A 25041-nucleotide genomic window follows, 5' to 3' on the forward strand; every position below is an offset into this window, starting at 1 on the left:
TTTTTAGAGGCTGGAAGATATCCACACTGAAAGTGAGCTATACAACAAAACTAAGCCATGTCCATTATTATCAACAACGCCATTCACACTGCAAGGAACATGGTCTGCACCTGGGTAGTTGATGCATAAAATCTGTGGACATTTTTCTAAGTCAACATCAAGATTATTGGATAAGAGTTATATAAATGTAGGATGGGAAGTGTGTATCTTCCTGCAACTGGTCAGGTTTTTCCACTATTCACAGTTGACATGGTTCTGCAGTATGGATTTTCAAATATTCCATGCAGTCTGTGAATTAATATATTGATAATCATAGAAACTGCATGTATAATAATGATAAAATAATTAGCAATAACTCTTTAATATAGTTTTAGATGCACTGTAAAAAGTGATAAGTTGACTTAACTTAAAATAAATTGAGGAAACCCGTTTCCTAAAGTAAATAATGATTTTATTTTATTTTTTTTAAAGTTAAGTGAACTTGACTTAATAATAATTCACTTAACTTATTTTTTTTAATTATAATTTACTTACAAATTTTAAGGCAACGGGTTTCCTCAATTTTTTTAAGTTAAGTCAACTTGTCACTTTTTACAGTGCATAGCATAGGATGTGCCGACTTCTCAAAAGTGTGTCAACTACCTGCTTGCAGTTGATGGACAAAATTTGTGTTGCTCTGCAACAATAAACAATAAATAAAACAATAAATAAATAAATACATACATACATACATGCATACATAAATTCACCCATTTTATTGTCGCTGAGTTTAGTCTTAAGCTCACAGCTAGTCTCTGGTTAGTGACTGAAGTGGTGTACAGCCTTCCAAGATGTTTCATTGCAACATGATCAAATGTTGGTCACTTCCAGTGTAGACGTGGTTTAATTCTGTACAAATATGAATCTGCCCTGTGTTGTTCTGTCTGTGTGTTTCTTTGATCAGATGTTTTCTATTCTAACACAAGTATAAGGTAGATTTATCAAAGTCAGTGTTAAATGTCAAGTTCTCTGATACTTGTATTAGTAGCTCTGATTGACTCATGTTGCATTTATCAATCAATGTCATGTTTTCTTGCACATGTGTATCAAAAATTATTTTGCTGTTTGCTTAGGTACAGTAATTGACCCTCAATGAATAAGTATGCTTTGTGTGCAATGTGAGATGTTTGGGTGTTTTTATGTTTGTGTTCATTTGTGTAAGAGTTGTTCTTTTAGACAGTATGTAACACTCTGTTGAAATACACCTGAAAGTGAGCATAGAAACAGAGCAAAGTTATAGATGGTGTTCTGTATAATTCCTTTTAGTGGTCTTTTGCCAAGATATCAAACAGAAAAATCTAGGTATTACCCTGCTAAAGTACTGTTTAGAAATGTACAGATGCATCCAACTAGAACTGAAATTCAAATTACAAAATGTGTGATTGAGTCCTCTTGTGAAAAACAAGTACACTTAATTCTAAACATGTGTGTAATGTATTTAAATGCATTAGTAATTACACATTTGTAAAAAAAGTTGTTGCTGTTTGGTGCATTTAAATTCATATGAACTTTAAATCAAATCGAGTGCTTTACATTTGCTTTCGTATGCTAGTCAACACATCAAAATAAGTACTTTCAAGTAATCAAAGGATAATAAATACATAATTAATTCAAATGTACTTTGAAGTAAAACATCTAAGTTTACATTATTGTAAGTGTTCTCAGGTTAGTACATTATAAGTGCACATTCAAGTGTATTTCTTTTTTCACAAGGGTCTAAACCATATCAAAAACCTCACTGCTAAATTAGGTTTTAGATATGTAAAGAATATTGTGCTCAACATTCCTCTAGAATGACTAAAACTCATAATTCATTTAAAGATTAGATTTAATTAGAAATATAGGCAATAGAAATGGCAAAATTTGCATGTTTAGAATCTAAGGACTGTTATAAAATGCACAGATATTGTGATGCTGTAGATAGATGATAGACAGACAGACAGGCAGCCAGATGAATTGATGGATGAGCAAATCCATGGATGCATTTCACAAGGACAGTTGACGACAGACAGAAAGATAAGATTCAGGGGAGACACAGGTTTAAGCACACCAGGTTTGACAGTGATATTTGTATTGTTACACTAAATGCTAAGAAAAAGGTCTCTTATATTCAATTTGTTTAATTTAGCTCTAGTGACGAACACAGAATGCATCAACTGACGAATACTATATTGTGTGGTCTAGGCCAAACATAAGTATTCCTACATTATTATCCTTTTAGGTCCTGAAACAAGACGGCTATTAGATTTCAGGGTTAAGATATGGGTTGAGGTTAGTGGCTTGAACATTTTCGACCATAATTTCTCTCAGATTTTAGAGGTTGATTATGGTTTTAATTGAGTAAAAGGGCTACAATTGATTAATGAGAATGTTGTACCAGGAGTAACAAACGAGGCTGATCCAGGATCCATGTCCTACTTAAAATCCAACATCAAGGGAGCCTGATTAAGGAAGTCAGCCATTCCTTATCTGATCAGGAAGACAATACTGCAGTTTTTAAAATCCCATTATTTAACCCTGGTTTGGAATAGGCCCCATTTGCCTTCCATGGAATGGATGTTAACTAGCAGGATACTTGGCAGGGGTGGTTGCTATACATGAACCACAGCCTTGCTTGCTTCTGAAGCACATCCCATGACATTTGTTTATGCATTGGTTGCTTTTACTGCTTTTATTCTGCAGAATCTCTCCCGGAGTAAGCTATAGTTAATGAAGTTGTTGCTGTAGTTCAATGTCAAGGAGTATTTGACGGTGGTTGTATGTCAGAGCAACATGTGGTAAAATGTCGAAACAAAGTAAATAAAGGATGAGATGACAGCAGGACCAAAGAGGATTTCATGCCTTTATCACTTTTAGCCTTGCTTAAACTTCAGGCTGGTTCGTCATCTGAAGCCTTTATTCTCTTGGAATGGGAGACCATGTGCAGAACATGTTGCCTCGTATGCTCTGAAGAGATGGATCAAGATGTCCTCAAGAGTACCTGAAAGGAGCAAATGCACTACATTTCCAACATTCTTGTCAGCTCAAACCTAATTGTGGTTCCAAGTGGGCACAAAATCTGAGATAGATTCTGCTATATACTTGTGTCCCAAAGATGGCAATACCACTCATTTAAGAAACAGTGTATGAATATTGAATGGGGAGGACAGGTGTTGAAAGAAGCGTAGAAGAGGCTACAGTATGTCAAATAATCTTCTCAAGAGGGGTTTGGTCAGGGTTGCCCATTCCTGCTTTTGTTCTGCAGAGTTTAGCTCCAAACGCAATTACACACACCTGAACCAAGGTAATCAAGGTCTGGAGAAATACTAGAAACTTCAAGGCAGGTATATTGGGACCAGAACCTCCAGGACCAGGAATGGAAACCCCAGGGTTAGATGACCAACAGCGGATTGAGTCACTCAACTGAAGAAAGTGGAATATAGGAAACAAAAATGGTGACCTAAAAGCTGAAAAACATGAAGGTAAGGATGTTTTTGAAGACATTAACTACAAATTTGCTTGCTTTTTGCAACGTTGAAGACACCAGACAATTCCAAAGAGGATTGAACTGATCAAATGTTGTATTATGGATTTTTACTTCATGTTTCCACTAAACAAACTCCACCTAAGCTCTTTTGTATCATCTTCCTGCTGTAAGGATGAACATGGAGGAAGTCCTCACCATGTATTACGAGTGCAATATGGATGCTGGGACTCACATCTTTCTATCTGACCATGAACCGCTATTAACTCCTTACCAGGATCTCAGAGCATGTCAGCATAGTGGCTGATGATTTCTGTCCTTTAGTTTCATACTGTATGTAAGATAATTGTGATCAACAGCAATTCAGAAAATCATCTAAAAAGGAAAAGAGGTAACACTTTAGACTAGGGCTTAGCTGCCAGAAAAAAATGTGCAAAAATTGTTCCTTTTGAGGTAAAACAGCTTGTCACTGGGGCAGTACCCTTAAAAGGATAACTTTGTACCTTATCTGCCCCTAAAAGTTGCATGTTTGTAATAGTAAAATACATTCTTAAGGTACTGCTATGAACCTTTTAGGGGTAAATAAAGGTGCTTTCGCACCGGAGGAACCTTTCCATAGTTCCTAGAACTATTGGTGTAAGTTCTTGCTTTTTGGCATGTTGGCACCACAGGAACTAGGAACGTATTCAGTTCTAGGAATTCCGTTTAGGGGAACTAAATTAGCTCATACTTCAGAGTAGGGTCTAAATCAGAACTATCAGTGACGTAGTGTATGCTGATTGGTCAAACACATACGAAACACCGGCTACCTGGCATTTTTAAAAAGTTGTGTAAAAATATTTACGGCATAAATGCAGATAACGCCATGTGTTCTTTTAATAGTTTGGCTATTAAAGCGCTGTGTTCTTTTCTCAGCTTCGATGATATGTAACACTGCAAGTTGTCATAGGAGATTTAGTCAGATTTTCATGCTCTTTCAATCACGTAAACTATTCTCTTACATAGCATCTCCGTTATCACGAAACACACAACAAAAACAGCTCCGATCACGCCGTTCTCCATTCACTGGTTGTTGATGTTTGTAAATGCCGTGAATAAAGACGTTGCTGTCGGCCGCTTCAGAGTTCCTGCTACCGGTGTGAATGCAACCAGGAAAATACCCGAGGGAGAAATTGGTTCTCTAGGAACAACCCTGCTGACTAGTTCCTAGAACTACACAGTGTGAAAGCATCTTATGTAATCCTTTTGAGGGTACTGCTCCAGTGACAATATGTTGTTTCCTGCTGTTTTTGCACACTGAATGTGGATAGTATGTGGGATGCATATGACAGACCGTTGTCCAGTGTGGCGCCAAGGTTCTTGGCTTTATGTGGGGAAATGACTGTGTTGTCTATGACGAGGTCTTGGCAAGGGTGTTTCTTGGCCAAGATGAACAGCAGTGTGGTTTTCAGTAAATTCCGCTTCAGATGATGGGCATTTATCCATGCACAAATACATTTCCAGGTGATAACTTCACTAAGTGATTTGGTGTGAAGGCAGTGTTGATCCAAGTACTGATCCTGGTTGAACACAAAGTTGGTGTGGAGATGAAGCAGATCCTTTTCATGGTATTTGGTTAGTTCTGTTCTGAGCCTGTAATGTCTACTTCATTGGTAGTAAAAAGGAGGATTCACAGTGTTCAATGCTGCTGATAGATCTAGAATGCAGGACTGATGAGAGAGGTTGGCTGTTTTAGTTGTATTAAGTAGCTACTTTATTCAGTGAGATTACTGCAAGCTTTTCTTTGGGGAGAACTCAATTTTTATTTATCATATTTTTATGATTATGTAACGATTTCTGATTTATGTGTTTATAAGTGATGCAAATTAAGACATAATGTATAAGACAGCAGAAAAAGCGGTGAGATCAAAGATTATTATTTCCACATTAATATGTAAGTATCCAGCATTGCAGTCAATTACCTGACAGGTATTACCTGATTTATGTCAGGGTGATTTTAGATGAAATTGAAACAAAACATGAGGACAATGCAGCATCTTTGCACAACAGAAGCACAGAATACTCATAGCCTCATCGAGTTCTGCTTGCACTAGTCACGCATAACAAATGAGGCGCCCTCTAGTGGCTGATACTAGTATTTATTTATTTATTTTACCAATGATATGATATGTGTAATTTTGGCATTGTATTAACATGCAATTTAAGTAACAACAGTCTATTGAAAAGATGGTGTTTACATTTCTAAATATTTCTTTTCATTGCCCATGGTTTTCATGGTTTTGAACTTTTTACAGAAGTATTTTGTTTTTCTAACTGTAACTATCAAAAGGTTACTCAAAATTAAAAATTCACTTTCAGTCATCCTCATGTTGTCCCAAACCTGTATGACTCTATTTTTGTTTTTTTTCTGTGGGAAACCAAAGAAAATGTTTCCATTTCCTTTATGCTTGCAGTGAAAGTCAAAGGGGTTTGAAACAATATGGACAACATCTTTGGTGTTCCAAATAAATGCATACAAGTTTGGAACTACATAAGGGTGAGTAAATGACATAATTTTCATTACGGAGTGAACTAGTTCTTTAAGTTTAACATTTATTGTGAAATAAATCTGGGATTTCAGGGCATTGCAGGTGAACAGGTTAGAATCTACAGTGCTTACATCAGAACAGCAGGCTTTGTAGTGCACTTGCATTACCAAGATTTTTTACCAAGATATTCCCATAATTACATGACAAATAAATTTTGTAATTTAGAAATCGACTGCTTATTCCCAAACTGCATAATTAAATGTCAGGCACAAAGAGTAGATACTGTATTTCAACCTACCCCATTACCACGGTGAGTTTTAACACTAATAGAAAACAAAGACATTTTTACAAACTTACATTAATTTATTGTGATAATTAAATGTACTTGATTAAAATAGTTGTTATAATAAAAACACTAGATTCCATTCCTGTATTGTTCATTTCTAGTCAGTTAACTTTGTTGGTCTTTTCTATATAAATAATTAAGTATAACATTATATGTTTGGAACACTGCACTTTATTAATTATAATTTGATTATTTTCAAAATGACAAGAAAATGAACAGGATGCAAGGAAAGGATGGAGCCTAAAAAAAAGTTACACTGTAAAAAGTGATAAGTTGACTTAACTTAAAAAAAAATTTGGAAACCCGTTGCCTTAAAATCATTAAGTAAATGTTAATTTAAAGAAAATAAGTTAATTGAATTGTCAAGTTCACTTAACTTTTTTCTTTTAATTATTATGTACTTAATAATTTTAAGGCAATGGGTTTCCTCAATTTTTTTAAGTTAAGTGAACTTTCACTTTTTACAGTGTAATTACAATGTAACAAGGACACCTTAAAATAAAGTGTAACCCAGTTTATTACTACTCAGAAAAAAAAAATGATCTAAACAGTTTTTACTCAGAAATCGCTAGTACAGTTCACAATTAAAAACATTTTTATTTAAAAAAATTATTTAAACGTACATGCATTTTAAAATGCATGCAATTTACACTGCATTTACATGTTTTATATACTTTGATACAGTGCTTTTATTTACTTTATTTCATACAGTGTATTAATGGGTCATAAAAATGTACTGCAGAGCAGGAATAGCTCTTGTTATTTCTTTGAAAGAATCAAAGAAGAGTACTTTGAATCACCTCTTGATTCCTGAGTCCCCTCAAAGGGCCGTGTGATTCACTGCCACTGCAATAAATCCCCTAGAGAGGGAATCACCATAGTAATCCCAGTTCCTCCATATCAAGCTGCTCACTAGAAAACTCTCCCATTTAAATTGATAACCTGAGCTCTAGGTGTAGTTTTGCTCCGTCCACTTCTGCGATGCACATTTATTTGGGTGCATACCATTGGCGTAGATGTGCTTTTCCCAGCATGGGCCTAGGAGAGAGAAGATGGAGGGGCCTTTTCAGGCTGGGAGTGACAGATCTTTTATTGAAAGAGACTGGGCCCCCCTCACACACACACACACACACACCATGCCCTCCCCATCCGTGTCTGGGCCATTGTCACCAGGCTTGGTGCTCCTGAAGTACCCCCACCCCACCCCATCCCACCCCTCCAAGGGTCTTTGTCACTGTAAGTCCTTCTGCAGACTGAAACAGTGCCAAACCTCACAAACACACACACATAATGTGTCCTTTTCCCAAAGGCTCATTCAGAAGGGTCCTTTGCTTGTCAGAATGCATCGAGCAGGTCTGTGCAGATCGAGAACGCTCGACGGAATGGAAAAATGAGGAGAGAGACTTATGCCATTATCTAGTTTTGGGTAAAAGTGTGTGTGTATCGATATTGACAGCATTCCTCTGGAGATAAAGCCCTCTGGCCTCATAGCCCCCAGCCCCACCCAGCCGCTCACAAGTGTGTGTGTTTGTGTGCAGGGGGAAAGGGGCAGTGCCCGGACCCCTACACCCAGATAGTGTAACACTGGAAAGCAGTGAGGCAAAAGACGTAGAGAGAGAGAGAAAGAGAGAAGGTGTACTGGGATGCCAACCAAGACCATCATTTGTGGAGTAAGTACAACTTTCCTGAAGATTCCTTCATCTTCTTTGTTGTTTTTGTTAGATGTTAGATTCTGGAAACTTGTTTCCAGTTGATTTTTGCCTCAAAATTCTCTATGCAAACATGTTTTGTGGTCACTAAATATATTCTTAATGCTATTTTGGTAACACTTTATTTTACGGTGTTACATGTATTTACTAGTAATAGCAATAAATTATAGATAATCACATGCAACTAACACTAAACAAAACAATAACTACTAAACCTAACCATATACAGTAGTAAATACATGTAGTTAATTCATATAACTCATTACTTAAATGTATAACTTTGTAACAAGGACACTAAAATAAAATGTAACAGTTATTAAATGTGTCCTTGTTACACTGTAATTTCACAAAAAAGTGCAGAGTAATATTAATTAGTGTTAGAGTTTGCTTTAGTGTTAACTTATAACTTAACTTAGTATAACTTTTGCCTCAATAAACTCCTAATTTTCTGCTTATTAATAGTTAGTAAGGTAGTTGTTAAGTTTAGAATTAGGGATGTAGAATATGGTCGTGCAGAATATGTGCTTTATAAGTACTAATAAACAGCCAATATGTTCATAATAGACATGTTAATAAGCAACTAGTTAATAGTGAGAATTTGTCCCTATACTAAAGTGTTACCATTAGTTGCTTGAAATTATGCATAATTTCCTGTTATTACTATAGTAAATACATGCAACCTGTGTAACAAGACACATTACATTTTTTTTTTTTTTTACAAAAATGTGACTACATTTATTAAGCAGCCATCCAGTCAGCTATATTTTAAAATTGCTTTGCCCCGTTCACAGGAAACTATTATGCGCAGTCATATTTTCTCTAATAATTTAAATTGTATTTTACAGTAGTCAAGAGAGAGAGGAAACTGCATTGTTGGCAAATGTTCTCTCAAATGATGCCCTAAAGATTTTCATTATTTACGTAACGTGCAAGGGAGGGCAAATCACTGATGTAAAGAATTTGCATAGGATTTAAAAGGAGGACTAAGAAGAAAAATATTCACATTTATACATGAGATTAAAAACAGTTAGAAGGTGTTAATGGAGACTTTCACATTGTGCAGTACTTTGTTTTGTGATCTGTGTAGCTGTGGCACAAACAAACACCTTTGCACTTGGTTTATAGATTGCTGAATAGGGCACAGGGAACCTCTAAATGAGGAACTCAAAGTCTCACCTTCTTTTTTTTTTTTACAAGAATAACAGGAAATTCACATCAGATACTGTATGTTCTTAGATGAAGATTTCACAGGTCCTTCAAATATTTGGACACATCTTTCATTTGCTAAATCTCAAACTAAGTGCTGTCTCCAAACAAATGTTTTTTAGTTTTTTTCTGAGCCATTTTGCAATTACTTTTATTCAACTGATGTCAAGGTGATTTTAGAGGATGTATAAAATCGATTCCCTTCAAGTTCACTACAGCTACAGTATGCAGTATACTACAGTATACTGACAACAACAACATGTCCATTTATCTATTTTTAATATTTTAAAATGTAGAGCTTTTTTGATTTTGTGAAATGTTTTCTTTGTATAGTTTGTTTGTAATATTTATCTGATATTGTATCTGATGCAATGTGATTTACAGATTTTTAGATGCAGTTTAGATACATTTTGGGAACACTAAATATTGTATTGTGTCCTTGTTACACTGAAATTACACAAAAAAGTACCGAGCAACTGTAATTAACAACATGTGCTTACTATATGTTAGGGTTAGGATTTGCTTTACTGTTTAGTTTCTTGAAATGGCGCATACTTTACTGTTATTAAAATCTAACGTGTGGAACAAAACACATTAAAATAATCACATTCACAAGTATTGCCAAAATGTGACTACAGCTAACTGTATTTTAAAATTAAATGGACTTTGGCTATTTTTCCAGCAGATTATAATTCTTTTAACATTCAGTTGCAAACATCTCCACAAGCATACTGTTTAACATTTGCACTTTTTATCTGTTCACCATCTTATATAATGCAGGAATAGTCAGTGAAACCTGTCTTTTTGTGTCCCCGTGCATGCATGGAAATAGTTATGCATTTCGCAAATATGAATGTTTATGATGAGTGATAGTTTACCTCTCCACAGCAATTAGTCCAAAACACACCAACATCACACACATATGTTCATTTATGATCCTGATTAATGAGCCCCAAATGCATCATCTGAAGGAAATAGTCACACAGGATTTAAGTATATATTCATAATATATGGTGTACACGAACATAGCAAAGCATTAATGTGCATGAGCTGAATTTTATGGTGTTGTGTTGTGATAATCTCATTCTCTTTCCCTCCGTGGGAATTACGCATCACCACCTGGTCTTGTATGAGCGGCTGTTGTTTGCTGTGCAAGCACAGTTATTGTGATAGATCGCATTCTCTCTGTGTGTTTGCCTTTGTTTGTATGTGTTTCTCAGTAGAGGTGAATTTAAAGACTCCTTCGTCCACTCGCTCCGTCTCTCTCTCTCGGATGCAGTCATAAACACACACACACACACACTGCAGTGTTGCGTCTCAGTGATGATGTCATCCTGTCTGCTGCAGTACTTCTGCTCTTAGAGAGGGGAGGAAAGCTGGGGATGGGTGCTGACGTGCTTATTTATCTTTTTTTATATCATTGTATGAGGTTTTATTAACTGTTGCATTAACTGTTAACATCGTTTTGCAAGATCGTTCATCAAAAGCTTTATAATTCACAATGAGGAATCAACAGCACTGCACTACTCTAATAAATGATAATGTTAATTTTGTTTCTAAAGTACATCTTTCCTGATGTTGGGATGTAATTTTCAAGAAAGCCTATCAATTCTGGCAGCCTGGCTTATGAATCTTGAAATATTAATAATTTGTGTATGAGGAGGTTTATTTTATGTTTCATTCTTTATTTATGCTTTCTTTTACCAAAGCCGTTTTCTTTTTGAACTGGAAGGGTCAAAACAACATGCTTGTTCTCTTTGCATATAATGGTACACTGCATAGAGGTGTGGAGAATTTAGCAAGCCAGAGGCTAAGAATTAGGTGTGGTCTACATGATCGCTTCCACTGCCTTATCTGCTGCAAACACACACTTGTGTACAGTGACCTCACATCTTACGCATGTAGGGGACTCCAAAAATGGTTACTCAATTCAGGGTTAAAAAATGCATTACTGGAATAGGTAGTAATTACATGTGATTTTGATTAAATACATTATCTTTGCTCTATTTTTTTTAATTTAAATTATTATTATTTTTTTTTAAATAGACTTTTAAAATATTGAAATATAAGACATTTTATGATGCCATCCCTTTTGTTTTGACTGTGTAACATAGCATGTGGTGTTAAGATAAATAACTGGAAAATAAATAAATAAGTGTGTATGTGTGCGTGTGCGCGCATGTGTGTGTGTGTGTGTGTGTGTGTGTGTGCGCATGTGCGTGTTTTTGTGACATATGAGGACACAAATTTGTATAATTGTGTGTGTTGTGTGTGTGTGCAAAAAAATATGCATAAAAAAACCTCAAACTCAAAACTTACACAATCTTCACACTATTACTACATAGAGTGTCCCATGTCCAGCAAAATCCATGATTTTATATTATATTATACATTATTAGTAAAAAGTTTGGGGTTGCTAAGATTTTTTTAATATTTTTGAAAGTCTCTTATGCTCACAAAGGCTGCATTTATTTAATCAAAAATACAGTAAAAACAGTAATGCTGTGAAATATTATTAGGCTACAATTTAAAAGAACTATTTTCTACCTAAATATGTTTTAAAATGGAATCTATTCCTGTGATGCAAAGCTGAATTTTCAGCATCATTGCTCCAGTCTTCATGTCACACGATGCTTCGGAAATCATTCTAATTATGCTGATTTGTTGCTTAAAAACATTTCTGATTATTATCAATGTTGAAAACAGTTGTGCTGATTTGCATTTTTGTGGAAACTGATACAGTTTGCTTTCATCGGATTCTTTCATGAATGAAAAGTTCGAAAGAACAGCATTTATTGGAAATAGAGTTTTTTTTTTTTAAATCAATTTAATGTATCCTTGCTGAATAAAAATATTAATTTCTATCAAAAAAGAAAAATCTTACTGACCCCAAACCCCTTTAGTGTAGTATGTGAATTCTGACACAGCCAAAGTGATGGGGGAGAAAAATTGTGCTCCTAATTCTTAGGAGGTCATAAGTCGTCCCCATGCCAACTCACACTTTGTGTGTGCCCATGTCTCCATGTACTTGTCAAGTATATTTGATCAGTGAACCAGCCCTGCTGCTCGTGAAGGTACACACTCTCACACTCTCACACATTCCCACTGCCTCCACCACAGCAACAACTCAACAGATACAATCAACTTACACTGATTCAAAACAACATCTCAGTCTCAAGGATGTGAAAATCTGTTCAAATGCACTTAAGCCACAGAAGCAATTGAATCCAGATGGATTCAAATCTAAGAGAGCTGCTCTGGAATTATGTAAATGTGCATGTATTGTATAGAAATGGGCTTTTTAGAAATAATTTGATGTTTGGCTGAAAGTGTGAAAACCTCTCTCTACACTGAGTGTGTTTATCAGACAGAAGAAACCATCGTATGGTTCAGTTCTCACTGAGTGAAGCTTCTTATCTCAGGACTGGGGTGCCCAAACTTTTTTTCTAGGCTGAACCCCTTTTACCAGCATGTTTTGTTTTGACATTTTTGAGAATGTGCTTTTTTGCAGCCTGTGTTACTGAAATTGTGATTAAGTATAACAAAAACAATTTATTTATTATTTGAGTCTTTATGCCAAATATTTTTAACATGATTTTGAAGATGCACTGCTGAAAAGAGGAAAAACTCTCTGCTTTTTAGTAAAAGACATTTTCTATATTTAGATGAATGTGATAAGGTTAGGAAGGTCACAGCAATAGAAATAGAAAACAAATCAGCTTCTTTCTCTTTCTGTCTTTGTGCTTTGGTTTTGAGTTTTATTGAGAATCGGTTGATTTGAACAAATGAGTTAAAGTTTTAACGGTCGATAAAATACGAATGAACTTTTTCCAGTATTTTTTCTTTCTAGCCACTGCTCTGATCCTTCTTACTCTTTCCTTTTGCAGTGTTATATAATCTGTGTCTGTTCTTTGAGGTAATCTGACTGTTGTGTTCCTAAAATCGACAAAATACAAAGTACACATTTGCGTACATTTGTCTTTCTCATCCAGGGAAAAAAAAAAAGAGCATCTTGGAAGGAAATAGTAAATTAATTTCATGGGACCTTTATATGTTATCTTTGTACTCAGGTGTGTGTGTGCATGCTGTAAATATGTATTTAAGTATATATTTAATGTTGAAAAGCCTTTGTCCTTTAATTTGTTTGAATTTTCAGTGTTTTCCGGTTTTGCCCCGTTTTGTTGTTGTTGCTGTTGTTGTTTTACTTCAATGTCAGTCTTTAAAAAAAATTGACACTGCTATTAACCAAACGTTTTGTCACATTTGTTATCTTTTTTAACACTCTTCACATGTGAGATTCTATGAAGTTGCAAGTCTATGAAATACGGATGGCTGGCAAAAAGTATACAGTTTTTACGATATAATTAAGTCATGAAAAATTCTAACTCTTATTTTTTTCAATTCTATCCTCCGGTATTACTTCCTGTATTTTTTTCTCAGGCTGATGCTGCCACCAGTTTCCTCCGTGCAGCTCGCTCAGGTAATCTGGAAAAGGCTCTAGACCACATCAAGAATGGCATCGACATCAACACAGCCAATCAGGTAAGACTTCCTCAACTCCCCGTATTCCTCAAGAGGAATAAACATGTCTGATTAATTGTCTGATTGGGACATAGCCAGGCTTCATTCGGAGGTGAAATGTCTGTTTGTAGAAGTTAATCTTTTTATAGATAAACCTTAAGGGGTGCTCTAGAAGACATAATGTGCTCTCAGAGCTCTTGAAAGATGTGATATTTCTAGTTGATAAATATAGAGTACACAGGGCCAGATGATACGGGACCACTTTGCACACTTCATTATTTCTGTGACGCAAAAACAATCTTTAAACACATAAAAATAAAGCGTCCAAAAGGGGATTTTCTCAGCAATGCCATAGAAGAATCATTTGTGGTCCCCCAAAGAACATTTCCACTTTTTTAGTGTGAAGAACATTTTTAATAACCTGAAGAACCTATTTTTCAGTATAAAGGACCTTTTGGAATGGAAAGCTTCCACACCCTTAAAAAAAAGTTCCCCAAATTTTTGGTTCCTTAAAGAACCTTTCAGTGATCCATTCCTAAAAGAACATTTTTTTCCTTAGTGCGAAGAACATTTTTAAAGCCTTTTCCATTATAAAAATCTTTTGTACAGTGTAAAGCTTCCACGGATGTTAAAGATTGGAAGCATCAATGCCAAGATGCTATATTTTTAAGAAGGAAGGGGATCTGCTGAGTGGAAGGACCTTACCTATAATGGGAAGAAGATCCATATTTTCCTGGAATTTGCTCCAGAGATGGTGAAGCGCTGGGCAGAGAGGAACTGCAAGACAAGCCCAGGGGTTTGGTATTGAATGCTTTTCCTGGCCAAGCTAAGAGTGGTTTTCAACGCCACAAAAACAGTTGATGCCATCAATGCTATTCTTGGGTGATGAAGATCAGGGCCGTATTTTTAAGAGTTCTCCTAAATAGCAATAGAATTAAACAATCCTTAACTTTTCACAGATTTAGGAGCTGGTTTTAGGAGCTACTTTTAACCTTAAGGTGTTTTGTGAATATAGCTCAAGGAGAGCAGCTAAGCGTTCAGGTTTCATAATTGTTCTTCTTTGATCATCTAAGAGCATGCATACATGGTGCAGGCCTGATGGTTTCACCTGATATTTGTGTTAAAGTACCTACTTTACCTTAGTGGACCTCTGGGGAAAAATGATTGGAAATAATTCTCTGTTTCCGTGCGTGAACTCTGCACAGAATTTATTGTGTGTGTGCAGTAGATGCAATCGAGTCCATTTCTTTTCCCTTTAGCCTAATTTGTACAGTGACATTTTCTGCTGTGTGGTGGGCCTGCATGCATCAGAACAGTAATTGAAATGATATTGCCCTTTGATTAATGACTGCATGTGCTGTGAGTGATGACTTCAGCACTTTACTCCATTTAGTTGTCATTCTGAAGCAAACATGTGAGCAGGTCCACAGAGCTCTCTGGAGAGACCAAGTCTACATGCACTGCTGAGTTCTTTCAAAAACCTGCTGCAAGGAACCTTGAGCTATAGGACACATGTAGGCTATACTGCAAAAACAAACAAATAGTACATTGATATGTGTACCTATACTTTCTATATTCTCTGCCTTAATATATTGTCCATTAAATTAAAGATGCATTTATCTTTTTATATACTAATTAAGAAAATATTTTTGTTTGGATATTTGCATTTGTTTGGAATCGAACACTAGCAATCTGCTTAGAACTACCGTATATCAAAAATATTTTATTTATTTCCAATTAGCAATTTTAGTGCAATTTTAGTTTCAAATTTTTATTTGGCTTTAGTTTTTCATCTAATATTTATATTTTATTTCAGCTGTATGTATACCAACAGAGAGACCAGAAGCTGTTCTGTCAGTGTTCAATATATTGATTTACATCACAGGAAACTACAGTAGCAAGTGAAATCAGACATATACTGTAAATGTCTATTAACATTTACTGACTAATATAAAACAAAGTTTTCAGTGTATATGACAGGCCATATAAGGTATGCAAGTTGATCGATCATCACACCTTTTCCAATAACAGAAACCCAGAGTTTGACATCTCCTCATCTCCATATGATGCAACATTTGTTGTATGATATTCTGATGCAGCTTTATAACTGTTTGGAATTTCTTCATCCATCCATTCTTTTTCTTTTGTTCCTTCGTTTCTTTCTTTGAATCACATTGAGATGGGGTGAGTGGTCTCTACACTCAGAGGGGATAATATCAGCAATGTGAGAAAGGTCCAACCTCACATGTCCTGTGAGGCTGAAGGAAGGCTGTGTGAGGTTAGACCTATCCCACATGGCCTGTATTCTTCCCAGCAGAGAGACCACCGGCCTGCCATCCACCTAAATCACCACCACCACTATCATCACCATCATCATCATCGGTTGATGTTATTTGACGATGCTTCTGTGATAGGCGGAGTGATCTACAAACCCCTCACATCCCCTTTTAAGTCTCTTTGCGACGTTACCAGACCACATTGACCGTTCGATTTGAGATTAGATCACGTCCAGAGTGAGTTTGCTCTGATGTCTCTTTCCCTTCACAGAATGGACTCAACGGGCTGCACTTGGCCTCGAAAGAAGGCCATGTTAAAATGGTGCTGGAACTACTGCACCATGGTATTGTTCTTGAGACGACCACAAAGGTAAGAGTTAGAGCTACTGTGGATATGAAAACGTTTTTTCACTGCGTTAGATGCTAGAGCTTCTTCTAGAAAACACTCTTCTGAATTGTTTCACATTTACATTTAACTAACTGATCTGAAATTGAAATTAGTTCCCCTCAATTTTGTGCAAGTATCACAGCAGAGGAACCATCACATTAACTTTGAACATGTTCATCTGTTATATATTTCCCTAATTTTTGAGGAATATTGTGCTTGAAAATTGTGCTTGTGCTGTTTTTCCACTTGATGTTTTAACACTTTACAATTTGTTAACATTAGTTAACTACAGTAGTTACCATGCACTGACTAGATTAAAGAACTAAATACCTTTAAAGCATTTATTAATCTTAATGTTTCAAAAATTTCAACATGTACTAATATGTTTTTAAAATCAAATGTTGTAACTGTTATATTTTTTTATCATCCTGCGCTAACGGGAAGAATTGTATTTTTATTAAACAACATTACAAAAGATTAAAAATTTATTTTAGTTAATGTGTTAGCTAATGTTATCTAATGGGATCTTATTGTAAAGTGTTACCACTTATATTTGTTATATTTGACCTAATACAATGATATCCATAGATTTTAAGTGTGACGTAAGGGGTTCAAGTATTTATAAAATTTTTTTGGTTCACATTCATGAAGCACTTAAGAAGTTACAAGAACTTAATTTCATCTCATGTACCTTAAAAAAACATTATGTAAAAGACGTACACTTTAGCATACTTTTAAAAAGAGTATGATATAATATACTTTAAAATGATGTACTAAAGTGTGAATTGAATGGAATGTTGTTGGCTACTTAATTGCATGTTATTTGTAATTAATTAAAGTTATATTATAGTTTAAATTCATACAGTAAGCTGAACTTTAAAGTGCTTTTTTGGCCCCATTTAAGTAGCAGTTGTGTGCATCTTTTTATGTAATTTCATAATTACTTTTGTTGTCTTTGAAATATGATTGTACAGACAAGCATATGGTGAACTAGAATATACTTTAATGTCATTTCAATTAAGCACACTACTATTGCACCAGGAAATGATTTTTTTAAATGCATATGATTAGAAAAACATGGTCTGTGTCATTAAACTAATATTTCTCTCATAGAAAGGAAATACAGCTCTTCACATCGCTGCGTTAGCTGGACAGGAACAGGTGGTCACAGAGCTGGTTAACTATGGAGCCAATGTCAATGCTCAGTCTCAGGTGGGCAAATAAGGGGTTGGTTACTAATATTCAACTATCTGCGAGTATTCACCTAATGTTGACCTAAAGCACAATACATAATGGGGTTTATATGTTTTTTTTTCTCCCCAGTTGGATGTTTTCATTTGAACAGTACAGTGATTTTGAATGTATATACCTGTAGTGTTGCTCTCCGAACTAAAATCTGTCTGCTTGTATTGTTATTTGTGTATTTGTGTGCTTGTGTTAGTTTGGTATTGTATCTGCATATGGGTGTTTATGTCTGTCTGCCACAGAAGGGCTTCACTCCTCTCTACATGGCTGCACAAGAGAATCACCTGGAGGTTGTGAAGTTTCTCCTGGATAATGGAGCCAATCAAACCATTCCAACTGAGGTAATTCTGCCCTACTTTTAAACAAGAGTACTTAGAAGTACAACCTGAATGTAATTTGAATAAAATGAAAATGTAATGACTTACACTACATGCAGTTTATTAAAACCTGTATGTCATGTATAAACTTTTAGCATTAAGCCAGCAAATATTGCAAACCTCACCTTAACCTGCCATTTTCACACAGGTTATTGAGAGAAATATGGATGTTCACATAAAAATATCATGTGTCTTGTGTTTGTCTTTCTGGCAGGATGGCTTTACCCCTCTTGCTGTGGCTCTTCAGCAGGGCCATGAGAATGTGGTGGCCCTGCTCATCAACCACGGTACTAAGGGCAAGGTCCGCCTTCCTGCACTGCATATCGCTGCCCGAAACGATGACACCCGAACTGCCGCTGTGCTTTTACAGAATGACCCAAATCCTGATGTCTTAAGCAAGGTTTGTGTAAACTGATGGAAAACCTTTTTATTGTTCTTCTCATATTATACAATGTATGGTACCGCCTCCAATGCCTGATTATATTAACCAGGATTTTATTATTTAATTTTATTTATTTTTAAATAAACAATAACATTTATTCAGCAAGTATGCATTAAAGGAACTGTGAGAAGTTTTGTGTATTTTAGCGATTTTGGAGTGAGTGGAATTATCTTTAATATGACTATCGTAAATACAGTTGATAGCTGTACACGTGTGTTTGTTTCCTGCTGTAAAGCAAGCTTCCCATTTCACTCACTTTCGTTCCTGCTCACCAAACTTACGTACTCAAGGTAAAATTAAAATTACATACAGTTGCTTTAAATTAATCAAAAGTAACAGTAAAGAAAGACATTTATAATGTTACAAAAGGTTTCTATTTCAAATAAATTCTGTTCTTTTGAACTTCCTGTTCATCAAAGAATCCACAAAAATATGATGCAGCATAACTCTTTTAAGCACTGCTAATAAAAAATAAATGTTTTTTGCAGCAGATCAACATATCAGAATGATTTCTGAAGGATCATGTGACATAAGAGTAATGATGATGAAAATTCAGCTTTGCGTCACAGGAATAAATTACATTTTAAAATATATTGAAATAGAAAGCAGCTATTCCAACTGGTAATAATATTTCATAATATTGTAGTTTTTACTGTATTTTTAATCAAATAAATGCAGCCTTGGTGAGCAGAAACATCTTTCAAAAACATGAGCAAACTTTTAAACAGTAATGCATACAGTTAATGGATTTTTGCATTGATAATGAAGCATTCAGAGTAACAACAGTATTTTACAAGGAAAAGTGTGCTGGTTACTTACTCAGTTTCCCATGATCCTCTGCAGACAGGCTTCACACCACTCCATATCGCAGCCCACTATGAAAACCTGAATGTTGCCCAGCTGCTTCTAAACAGAGGAGCTGATGTGAACTTCACACCCAAGGTCTGTCTTTTAAATATTTCTACACTGAACTTCTGCATGTTTACAGTTAAATACAAACTAATGTGGCCTTCTTTCAGAACGGGATCACACCTCTACATATTGCATCCAGGAGAGGAAATGTTATCATGGTCAGACTTCTGCTGGACCGAGGAGCGAAGATTGATGCCAAGACAAAAGTATGTTTGCAAGCTACAATTCTAAACTTTAATGACAGAGAATTTGTGTACACATTTGTTGTTCTTTTATTTTTATGACAGGATGAGTTGACTCCTCTTCACTGTGCTGCCAGAAATGGCCATGTAAGAATAATCGAGATCCTTCTGGACCAAGGAGCCCCAATACAGGCCAAGACCAAAGTAAGCATATACCATAGGCACAATAAAGAAAGAAAGAAAGACCCTCAGCAACTCACCAACTTGTGAAGAATTTGGTAGTGTAAACATAAAACATAAAGTTTAAGCTATTGTTTTTATGAGGCTTTTATTTTATAAGAATTTCTGCTAAGACTTTATTTTGATAGTCCACTTTAGACATTCTACTAACAGTAAGTAACTTTGCAACTACATGTCAACTAGCAGTCATTAGAGTATCAGTAGACTGTCTGCTTAATATCTTCTAACACTTTATTTTGATGGTTCCACAACATACAACATACTGACTATGAGAAACTTTGCAAGTATATGTCAACTTGTTCTACTAACCCTACACCTAACCTAACAGTCTACTCTGTGAGTTAGTAGACATGTATTTGCAAATTAATGAGAATTAGTTGACATGTAGTTACAAAGTTACTTATAGTTAGTAGAATGTCTAAAGTGGACTATCAAAATAAAGTGTAACCGAATTTCTCTATAAACCTGACATTATTGGCTTTGTATTACATTTTATTTTATGAAAAGTAATGCTTCAAATGAGAAACAAAGTGGAAAGAGTTACATATCTTGATTGAATATTTGTTCTGATAATAAGATCTGAATTGACTGAAATTATTATTGACACTGTGGTTCCCAATATACTGTGTCAGCAGTGCAAATGTAATAAAATGCATTAATTAAAAAAATCCATTTAAAATACATTTAGGCCTAAATTTAAGATTTATGTATTTGAATTGCATATAAAATATCCATCTATTTGGATTACACAGTTTTTAACCTAAACAAACTAATAAATTCAATGTGATGCATATTTGTCAGTTTATACTCAAAATGTTCATTAATGAAACAGGTAAGAAATGGGTTAATGTTAATAATCATACTATTTTCAAAATGCATTTTGTTTTTTCAATTTACTTGAATCAGTGGAAATGTGTTTATTGTGAAAACAACTAAATTTATATAGTTAGAAAATATGAAGGTGGTTAAAATATTGCTAGTTGTGGAGCAATCAATATTCAGTTACTGTAGTTCAAATATGAGATTGAAAATTAATTTATTGACAATAAATATATAAACCTGGTTACTGTGAATTTAAAATACATTCAATTTATTAGTACTTCTACAGAATTCTGACCTGTCTCCTTTCTGTTTTATCGCCAAATATGCATTACATTAAGTTATTAGTTTGCTTATGTTAAACTGTATAATCTAAATGGATGGATATTTTATATGTAATTCAAATAAAATAATGCATAAATCTTCAATGAAGTAATGCTATTCAACAACCTTAAAACACATAAAAAAAAATTATGTCATACGAATGAAAAAACCCTACCTGATTGCTATAAATTTGAAAGAAAATGCCATTGGCAGCTCTAAATGTTCCCATATGTTCACTGCACAGAATGGCCTTTCTCCAATACATATGGCAGCCCAGGGCGATCATTTGGACTGTATCAGACAGCTATTACAGTACAATGCCGAGATTGATGACATCACTCTAGACCACCTGACCCCACTGCATGTGGCAGCACACTGTGGACATCATCGTGTGGCCAAGGTGCTCCTGGATAAAGGAGCCAAACCAAACACCCGTGCTTTGGTTAGTACGCATTTAAAAGACACACATGGCACAACTAAAGTGCATGATAATAATGTTGTTTTGAAATATCTAGAAGCTGTTCACTTGCATATAAATATCTCATGACATTCTTAGAATGGCTTCACACCACTCCATATTGCCTGTAAGAAGAACCACATGCGTGTAATGGACCTACTGTTAAAGCATTCTGCATCCCTGGAGGCTGTAACCGAGGTGAGCAACAGGATCATTTCACAGTAGAACAACAATTAAGATCAGATTCACAATAAAAGTACCCCAAAACATAAAACAGAAACAGTGGTCATTTATGATTGCATTTCAATTCAAGAACAATAAAAACACACATTTAAATGGAATAGTTCACTTCAAAATGAAAAGATGAAAATGAGTTTGTTTCTTCATGGATCCATTTCAGTGAATGGGTGCCGTCAGGAAGAGAGTCCAAAAGTCACAATAAAAACGTCACAATAAGTAATCCACATGATTTAGCAAATGCTCCTTTTTTGGGAGAAATATTCCCTTAAGTAGCATTTACCTAGTATGGATATCTATGTAAACATTTCATGCAGCCATAATGTTCAGTTCTCTGTGTCTGTTTGCTTTCTGTCCAACAGTCAGGACTGACCCCACTGCACGTGTCCTCCTTCATGGGTCATCTGAATATAGTGAAGATACTGATGCAAAAAGGAGCTTCACCACATGCCTCAAATGTGGTAAGCAATATCAGCAGTTAAAGGTGCACACTGAAGTATGTTACAATGAGGCCACATAGACATGGAATTTCACCTTTTGAAAGCAACATTTTCTTTTATTTCTGATTGAATATATGTTTCGACTGCAAGCTGTGCTTGTACTGTACTCTTACTGTATGTGATCACGTACCTGTATGTTAATTTGTATTTGTAGAAAGTTGAAACACCTCTGCACATGGCATCTCGAGCTGGTCACTGTGAAGTTGCTGACTTCCTGTTGCAGAATGCAGCTCCAGTGGATGCCAAAGCCAAGGTGCATTTCATTGAATGTTTTTAATTTAGTTTGACATTTAATAAAATTTAGGTTTGTTTTTACTGTATAAATGGGGTTTATTTAAAGCTTAGCCAAGCAAAATGAGAGAGAGAGAAAAAAAGTTTAAATAATACAATAGTACACAGAAAACAGCAAAATAACCATGTCATTTATTTAAAGTGCATCTTAATTTTAGTCTATTCGAAAATCATGGTTTCCATTTTAAACCTTTTTTTGTTCAAATGTCTAAAAGCAAATATCACTCCCCATAGAACAAAATAAAAGAAACAGTTTTGTTTAAATAGTATTTTCAGGTGACACCAGAGTTTTGATGTGAAAAACACACACTGGCTAGCTTTACTGAACGTAGAAATTATTGTGTTGTATTCTTCTCCTTCTCCTTACATAACAGAAAATATGATGCATGATTTAAAAAGACATCACAACAAACATTAAGAGCTTTATAAGTGTTCTTCTTTATTTATAGTAAGTAAACCTTATTAATAAACTATTACACTGACCTACATTAAGTAACATTTTGGCTTATGACTAAAGAAAATATATCAATATATATATTTTTTATAATAAATAAAGACCATATAGCATACTCTGTATGAATTTTAGTTTATACAAATGTTTTTGTCTTTAGGAAAGTGCATATTTTTTTATTAACCCACTATGGTACGCAATATGATATCAAGGAGGATAAAATTGTATGATGTTTTTCCTGCTTAAAATTGGACACTATAACAATACCAATAAACATTTTCATAATTTTTTAATTTTTTTTTTTTTTTTGTACCACAACGAACAAATTGAAACATTTGACATTTTTTATGCAGAAAAAATTAATATATTTATTGAAAACATCAATTTCTTTAACCAAACACTTGAACAAACAGATTTATTTAGTTTGTAATGTATTGCACATCTCATATTAAATAAAAAGTAACATTTCATATTCAGCTGTTGCTATCAGGCAACATTGTACCATCGTGAATCACAAGTATAACTAAACCTTCATATCTGCTGTCATACCAAAATATTATAATGAGTGTTGCACCTTATCCTTACAAGCATGCACATACACACACAAGCACATACATGTACAATCTCCTTCACTAATGACACCTCATTGCTTGTGAAAGCTGAGGAAGCAATTCCTCTCAACAGAAAAATCTGAATATGTGCATATTTAGTATGTGAATTACTATTCTTACAAATACATTACAAAATCATGCACAAATACAAATACATTCAGATAATCCTAACTCTTTTCCTTACAAATATCATATACTTGTTTTCTAACCTAGTATGCCTGCATGGCCTTATGAGATTCAGTTACGATACAATGTTGCCCTGGCCTGAGGCAACATGCAGTTTTTAGTAATCATATATCATGTAAAGTTTTTGAAAATACATTTTTACTTTCCAATGAAGGTGAATAGGGAGTCATGTGGCGTATGCACATGTCCTGAAAGTGGAAACAAAATGGACTCCTGTGGATCATGTGACCACTTTTTTGTATTTTCATTTATTAGTATTTGACTTCTCCTTCCCTGAGATAGCACCGATCAGTTAAATGGGTGTCTCATTTTATGTTAAAAAACAAAAATAGGCTTTGTTGCCGTACCTATTAAATCAAAATGTAAGGTTTAAACCAAATTAAATATAATGTGAGAAAAACAAATACATTTTTTTTGAAAAGTTGGTCCAAATTATCATTTGTTTCAGTGTCACTGTTAGTTTTTAAAAAATGCATCACTTATCGAAAACGTTGTATCAACCTGTACTTCCACCAGGATGACCAGACGCCGCTACACTGTGCCGCCCGCATGGGCCACAACGAGATGGTGAAGCTGCTGTTGGAGCACAAGGCAAACCCCAACTCCACCACAACAGCAGGACACACTCCACTGCACATCTCTTCCCGTGAGGGACACACACAAACTGCCAGCATCCTACTGGACATGAACGCCCAGCTCACCAAAATGACCAAGGTACAGTGCTGCCCGAAACCAAGGTCACCTGCTTATTGTATTAAAATTGTTGAGACTCTCTCTTGAAACCGTAATGCTGTTTGATTGGTGCCATGCAGAAAGGCTTCACTCCCCTTCATGTAGCAGCCAAATACGGGAAGGTGGATGTAGCAGCGCTGCTTTTAGAGAGAGGAGCCAACCCAAACGCTGCAGGAAAAGTATGAATCAGCTGCACGCATGCATGTGTTTATATGTATTTATAGAATGTTATTCTGTCTGATGAAACATTGTTAGCATTAGTGGTTGACCGAATGTGTAAACACACACAACCAAGTAATTAAAATGTAAAGTCAGCAAATATAATCTAATTGCAACTGAACGTGTAACATATTACTGACTTAAAAAATATTAGTGCTATCTCTGTCCATTGACGAGGCTGTTGGTTGATTTTAAAAACGATCATTTTAAGATGTCCAAATGATCTATCAGCACTCTTGTGAAAAAGTACACTTTAGAATACTTTTAAATAGAGTACGCCAACTTAATATAGAAATAATGTACTTAAGAGTCAAATTTGGTTTAGTGTGTTAATCAATAC

The 25041-nt window shown here is 35.0% G+C and overlaps 1 protein-coding gene across 18 annotated transcripts in view; it reads left to right on the top strand.

Annotated features, from left to right (window-relative positions):
* The window catches only part of ank1a (ankyrin 1, erythrocytic a), a 125941-nt gene that overhangs the window by 43412 nt on the left and 57488 nt on the right, over positions 1–25041 (top strand). For 15 of the 18 annotated variants that reach the window (XM_058776112.1, XM_058776105.1, XM_058776106.1 and 12 more), the window contains 14 exons: positions 13732–13833; positions 16360–16458; positions 17590–17688; positions 17964–18062; positions 18313–18498; positions 19384–19482; positions 19560–19658; positions 19740–19838; positions 21262–21459; positions 21574–21672; positions 22074–22172; positions 22366–22464; positions 24267–24464; positions 24563–24661. In XM_058776112.1, coding sequence (XP_058632095.1) covers positions 13732–13833; positions 16360–16458; positions 17590–17688; positions 17964–18062; positions 18313–18498; positions 19384–19482; positions 19560–19658; positions 19740–19838; positions 21262–21459; positions 21574–21672; positions 22074–22172; positions 22366–22464; positions 24267–24464; positions 24563–24661 — 1674 coding nt within the window. Of the gene's footprint in view, positions 1–6828; positions 8047–8146; positions 13634–13731; positions 13834–16359; positions 16459–17589; positions 17689–17917; positions 18063–18312; positions 18499–19383; positions 19483–19559; positions 19659–19739; positions 19839–21261; positions 21460–21573; positions 21673–22073; positions 22173–22365; positions 22465–24266; positions 24465–24562; positions 24662–25041 lie in introns of those variants that run through there. The other 3 variants (XM_058776107.1, XM_058776110.1, XM_058776111.1) reach the window with 3 other exon arrangements.

This window comes from Onychostoma macrolepis, chromosome 05 (genome assembly GCF_012432095.1).
Source record: "Onychostoma macrolepis isolate SWU-2019 chromosome 05, ASM1243209v1, whole genome shotgun sequence".
Lineage (NCBI taxonomy): Eukaryota > Metazoa > Chordata > Actinopteri > Cypriniformes > Cyprinidae > Onychostoma > Onychostoma macrolepis.